A 6,289-nucleotide genomic window follows, 5' to 3' on the forward strand; every position below is an offset into this window, starting at 1 on the left:
TTATTGAAAATATTTGTTTAATATTATTTCTGCAAGGCTAAAAATTATTAACCTGTCTAAAAATATGGTTGTGTATCCACACAATTTAAAGCTTAGACAAACAAGACGCTCAAGGAGTCTTCCTTTGGTGCTCAAGCTTCTACTCCATCTTAGCTTACCGACACAGCACTGGGTAAACCTCATTACTGTATGGCACAGTATTCAAATAAATTAAAAAGTTAGATTTAAACAAAAAATATCACCTATAAATATCACCTATAAATAACGGCAATATAATACAGCAATTGAAAAACAGCTCCTTGAAAATTAATTGGAAAAATAGGAATTGCTAACCACACCTTAAATATAGAGTTTTATATACAGGGAACCTTAAAATGGAAAAAGTTGCAGTTTACTTCCCTAATGCTACATATTATTTTAGTTTTGCTTACCTGTAGAAGGTTTTTACTTTGTTGTATGGCAAACATCTAATACATTGCTTGTAGATCATATTCTCATCTGGCTGTAGTTCCAAACCACATTTAGCACAACCTGAATATGTAACCATAGGAAAAGAAGCCAAAACACTCTCCAGTGAAGTGTCAGCACGGAAGATGAGCTGCTTGTACTGACCAGTTGAAATGGTAAACTTCAGTTCTAAGATACGGGCTTTCACTTGAACCACTCCTACAAAAACAACAACTTCTATCAAATCTGCATTCAGTTTTATTTATAACTGAAAGCAAAATGAAGGGTTACAGCTGATTCAAAACCAAAATAATTATCAGTAAAACCTATTTTTCCTTTAGTAGCACATTCATTTTTTTAGATGACTTATACAGTGACAAATCATTGTGTTTAAATATTATTTTAAAATGTTTAAGAGCAATACATTTTTAGGTACTACTGTGGTAAATGTCAATATAGAAGAGCCTGAATAAAAGATCAAGAGATTAGAACTGCACAAACAATTTCCAACTGCTTTTCTTCCATGCTAATTCAGAGACACTGAAAAGCATAGCTTTAACAACTTAGTTTTCCACTATTTATATGTAAACTAGAGTTAAATGCTGCAATACCAACTTTATTTAGTTACTTCTTAATGTTTAACAAGAACCTCGGCAATCTTCTAGGTTTATCTGGGAGGGGTGACTGTGTAAAATGTATTCTTTCTTCTTCAAATGCAGTAGCTATTTTACTCTTGCTTTAGACAAATTCAGTTCTGGAGAAATACTATTTGACAAACTTTCAGTAACTAATTACATCATTACTAGACTGGTTGATGTGGACAACAAAAGGCAGCATTTCTCCTTATGTTCCAAAGCTATCTTTGTATGGTACCACATACCACACCTATCTTGCCTCTGGGTTCACTGAATGAAGGCTGCATTCAGCTGGGTTGGGTACTGAGCAGCAGCCTCCAGAATAAATTCACACTCCCAGAAGTGTGCTGACTTAAAAAAAAAAAACATTTTAATTGATCAGAGCATCTGTTTTGCTTAGTTATGCATTGCACAATAGACATTACAGAGACATGGATAACAACTTTACCTGAGCATTTCTCTTCCAGATGTGCTGAGAGCTTTGTCATCTGCAGTAGGGATGTTTTGCTTTTCTGAAACTTCTCTTTAAATTCGATCGCCCTTTCGTCATCATCAAACAAGCACTCATAGGATGACCATGGAGTTGTGTGCAGTTCAAATTCACCTGAGACAGAACTATGTTGGACCAGAAGGTATTTAAAGTCCCATATGTGATCTACAGAACACAAAAGCAAGCAGAAGAGTTTAATTTCTATACCTTGGTTAATTTACAGAGAGACAAGGTTATTTACAAGACTGAGAAACAAATTAACAAGACATTCTCATATGGTCAGCTCTGGCAACTTTATTTCAAGGCTGATGACATGTAGGGTTTTTCCCTTCCTTTTCCTATAAACTTTGCAGGAGTTGTCCCACAACAGAATGATGCTTTCACTTCACTTGTTCTGAATTCAGCTTTCAAGACAGCTTTTGGAAAAAACAACAGTTCTGAAATTTGTCAGCTCTAATAAGGAAGAGTTGGCAATGTCTAGAAAAACATCTTCATGTCATTAATCAACTTCCATCTTTAATATGTCCCTGTTTTTTTAATTTTCTATTTCCATAATGCCCTAATTTAAAAATATTAATTTGTTTTCTCTCTTCCAGTTGACTCTGTAATACCGAAAAATACTTTAAAAATTGAGATTAGGGAAGAATAATATATTTTGGGTTGTCCTTCATTTCATTATAAGAATCCAGTATTCACCTACTAATCAAGTCTGATAACCATTTTAGGCTATTATTTTTTCCCATGTTTGCTCAAGATGAAAGTTGCAGCCAAGTTAATTTTGGAAATAACGTAAAAAAAATACACATTGCTTTTTAATGTATTCAAGTGTTCAGATAAGCATTTCATTAGCATGTTTTAGTATTTTCATATTTTGTACTAGTCTGATTTTTGGTGGTAGCTTCCTAAAATTGCAAGCCTCTGAATAATCTGCTGTCAGACACAGTGTTTTAAAGAAGAATACTCCAAAAAACTGTCCCCTGAACACGGGTGTAGTTTCATGCATCTCATATCTGAACAGGTATCTTGCAGTCCCCAGAACTGAGTATGCTCCAGTCCAAAGCAAGATTCAGGGAGAAACAGTAGAGCAACACTGAGGGAAAAATCTAAATGGGAAGAAGCAAATTTTGATTTTTAGCAAAAGAAAAAATTAATTTAACCTTTACTGGCAACAATTTTTAGAACTGTGTTGTCTTATGCACTTTATTTTAACACAGACTGTTTAAAAATTACAAGTCTCCATATCTTCCTGTACAAGACTGAGGTTACTAATCTGCTAGTACAACCAGTAAACACATCACAGCTGATATATGACTCCTTACAAGGACAGACATTGTGCTCTTCCTGTAACCCACTCACACTATCTAGCTTCTGTGTTGCATATGCTTTAGTATCATGTGATTTTATCTTTTTGGCTTTCTTACTGGGATCAAATGTTCATGGTTTATCTGTGATTAAGTATTTGAACAGTTGAGAAATAACTCTTACCTTGAATTTCAGATAATCCTTTAATCATTAAAATGCCAACTTCTAGATGCACATCTTAAGCTTTTCTGCTTTAAGTATCAGAGAATGAGAGGTCATTGTGCCTTAGAAACTACCTTTGGTATCTTCTCTTTGAAGCTGCAAAAATTTTTAAAATTCTGTATTTTGAAACTTAGCATACTAAATTCTACAAGATTTCTAAGCATCTACTGAACAGTATATACCTGCTCAAACTGAAGTATGCACAAAAATAAGAGCCATATAGGTATTATGTGGTAACGTTTATTTGCTAAGGCTTAAATTGGATCATCTTCTTCAAGTAGTTTCAAAGGTAGACCTTGCAATTAAGTGACTTCCAGGAGTGGAAATCACTTATAAATTGAAGTGGAACTGGCAGAATTCAGAGTGCCTACATTTAACAGGTAAAGATTTACTATGAGGTTAACCCTTCTGGGTTTTGTTTTGCGCTATATGAAAACTAGCTTTTTAGGCAGAGACATTCAGCACCTCAAGTAATATGGTATTTACTTCTTAGGTGCATCCATTGATCAGAAATATAAACTCTTAAGTTACTAATTTAACAAAAATCTACTTTCACTTATTTTAAAAGAACAAAGCCAGAAATAAAACAAAATTTGTTAGTACTCACTGCTAAAACACAGACTATGTAATTCTTGCAAGAGATGCTTCTAGTCAGTTACAGCTAGACTTGATAGGAAGACCACTAGGATATAAAACCTGACACTAGAGTAAGGTGGAAAGCACAGAATAAAAACCAGAAGCTGAAAAAAACCCCCCAGCAATTCATGCTAAACAATAAGGTTCAGCAAAACTGATAATACAGTTCACTTAAGTTCTTTTTTTATAGCTACAGAACTAAGCACCAGTGCACCATGTGTCTAGATTTAAGTTCCTAAATACTCCAAATTAAGTTCCTAAACTTCTCTGTCTTCTAAAACAAGTGCATTCAAATTCTGTTGCTGACAGCACTGCATGAAGACATGTTAAAATTGGTATCAAATATGTTGCCCTTCCAAGCAGAGTATTTAAAGGTTGAATGGAAAAATGTTGCTAGCTGACCATTTTAAAGATATTAACAGCATCACATAAATCCTTTTACAGCTACCTCCAGGTACAAGGACTTTACCTTTTTTCCTTTGAAGCTGAGGGCACCAGGCAGCCCCTGCTCCCCACAGCACCATCCTGTAGTGTTGATCTCTTTTCTGTTCTACTGTTAGAATAATTTTTCTTTGGTTGCCACCTCTGTAGCTATATACAGATTCTGAAAAAGTTTGAAATTATGACTTCTACAGTAAAAAGCATATAAACACACAAACACCATATGCCTCAATATTGAGATGAAATCACACTATCATATCTTATGGTACAATTATAAGCAAACAAAAATATACCTACAATTTCTTCAGGACAAAATAAAAGCAATCCAATTTATGTAGCAACATGAATCTAGTTTGAAGGAGTGCATTAAGTATATTAATTTACCTTTATCCACCTGAATACTCAACAACTGGACACCTCTGTTTGAAACAGCAGGTATCTGAGCATCTTTCAGCTGCCACTCATCGTGACTGGTATAAGTGGAAAGAAATTGTGCTCAATCTCTCAGCAACAGACTGTCATAACTGGCAGTTAAAGTTCCTGTAACTTCTGCAGAATACACAAAGAAACATTTCTCTAGAAGTTTTCATATAAAAGAAAACTACTGTCGTGTACAAGCACACTAAGAGGATTAGTAACAGTACGTATAAATTGAAACAATTAAGATCTCTACAGCACTCTTACCCAGGATACTGCCTGCAAATTTCACTTCCACACTAAACTACAATATTTTTCATAAACAAATGATTTTTAAACAATAACGTTTTAATTATCTAACAATTCTGAGATTTATGCATAATAATTATGAAGATTTCTATCTTCAAAATGCTCCATTTCTACGGAATAAACATGATAAAGACTGTGTGGGTAAAAATTTGAGTCTTATTAATACAAGCCCTCATGCAAGATGATAGTGCAATTTGATCAAATGTAAGTGTAAAGCTTGAAGTCAAGCACTGAGAAATAGTAGTACCATGAAGACAAGATAATCAGAACTGTTCTGCAGAGGAAAGAGGAAGACTCCTTTTCCAGGTGGGAACAGTGGTCTTTAACTGCCCAGAGCATGTTAACAAAACATGTCAAGACACTGCATGAAATACTGAGAATGCCACAAGGTGATTTGGTTTTGTTAATTTCAGAAGGTGGAAGAGATGCTAGGAACTAGCTGTAAGGCCTGATCACAAAGAACAGAAACAAATTATTTTTAACATGGAAAACTGCTTCAGCAAAAGGAATCCTGAAATAACTGCATTCACTATTAGAAGAAATGGTAAGTTGTGACAGAAGAATAAACTCAAATCAGTAGATGGACTGTTGACCATAGTTCTTTGGGGGAGAGGAGTCTTTACAATAAAAATATACAGGAAACTCAGATTTCCAAACCAAATTATATTAGAGGCAGTTTTGTTGTGCCTATGCAGAGGAAATAGGAGCATCACAGTAAGACACCTTAGTATTTTCACACTGTGCATTTTCCTGTGTCAAAAGAAACATTGCATGCATTTAAGAAACCAGGAATACTTAGCATTGAAAATCTATTCTAAGTAGGAAAAAATAGAAAGAAATAAACAAGAACTGTTGGAAATAAAACATTAGAAAAGAGCAACAGTTCCATTATAAAAGAAGAAAGACAAGCAAATACTAAAACAGTAGATTACAATAACCAATAATGTATTTCATTCTGAAAAACACATGATTTAGAGTGCAAATCTTCCTTTAAAAACCAGGATGCTTACATGGAAGGTAGTTAGCAGGTGAGCTCTGACTTAATCAAGCTTGACTGTCCCACATGACACTTTCATAAATGAGTCCCCTTTCCAAAGTAGCGGTCTACAGCAACAATGTCCCTCTCTAATTTCAAGAGCCATTAAAAACATATTTATGTTCCTCCACCATAACTGCAGTATCTCCCTCTTTTTGGCACTCCTGCTATGCACACCTATCTTCCCTGAAAACAGGTTTCATAGAATCATTAAGGTTGGGAAAGACCTCAAGGCTCATCAAGTCCAACCCAACACCACCTAACTCACTAAACCATGTCCCTAAGCACCACATCTACACGTTTCTTGAACACCTCCAGGGATGGTGACTCCACCACTTCCCTGGGCAGCCTGTT

At 34.9% G+C, this 6,289-nt stretch overlaps 1 protein-coding gene across 1 annotated transcript in view; it reads right to left on the reverse strand.

Moving 5' to 3' along the window:
* Nucleotides 1-427: 427 nt before the first annotated feature.
* The window catches only part of FAM35A (family with sequence similarity 35, member A), a 10,656-nt gene continuing 4,794 nt past the window's right edge, over nucleotides 428-6,289 (reverse strand). The window contains exons 4-6 of the mRNA XM_010073960.1: nucleotides 4,202-4,336; nucleotides 1,531-1,737; nucleotides 428-666 (exon numbers count right to left, since the gene is read on the reverse strand). Of these exons, the coding sequence (XP_010072262.1) occupies nucleotides 428-666; nucleotides 1,531-1,737; nucleotides 4,202-4,336 (581 nt within the window). The remainder of the gene's footprint in view (nucleotides 667-1,530; nucleotides 1,738-4,201; nucleotides 4,337-6,289) is intronic.

The sequence above is a fragment of the Pterocles gutturalis genome, unplaced genomic scaffold (genome assembly GCF_000699245.1).
Source record: "Pterocles gutturalis isolate BGI_N339 unplaced genomic scaffold, ASM69924v1 scaffold53982, whole genome shotgun sequence".
In the NCBI taxonomy this organism is placed as follows: Eukaryota; Metazoa; Chordata; class Aves; order Pterocliformes; family Pteroclidae; genus Pterocles; species Pterocles gutturalis.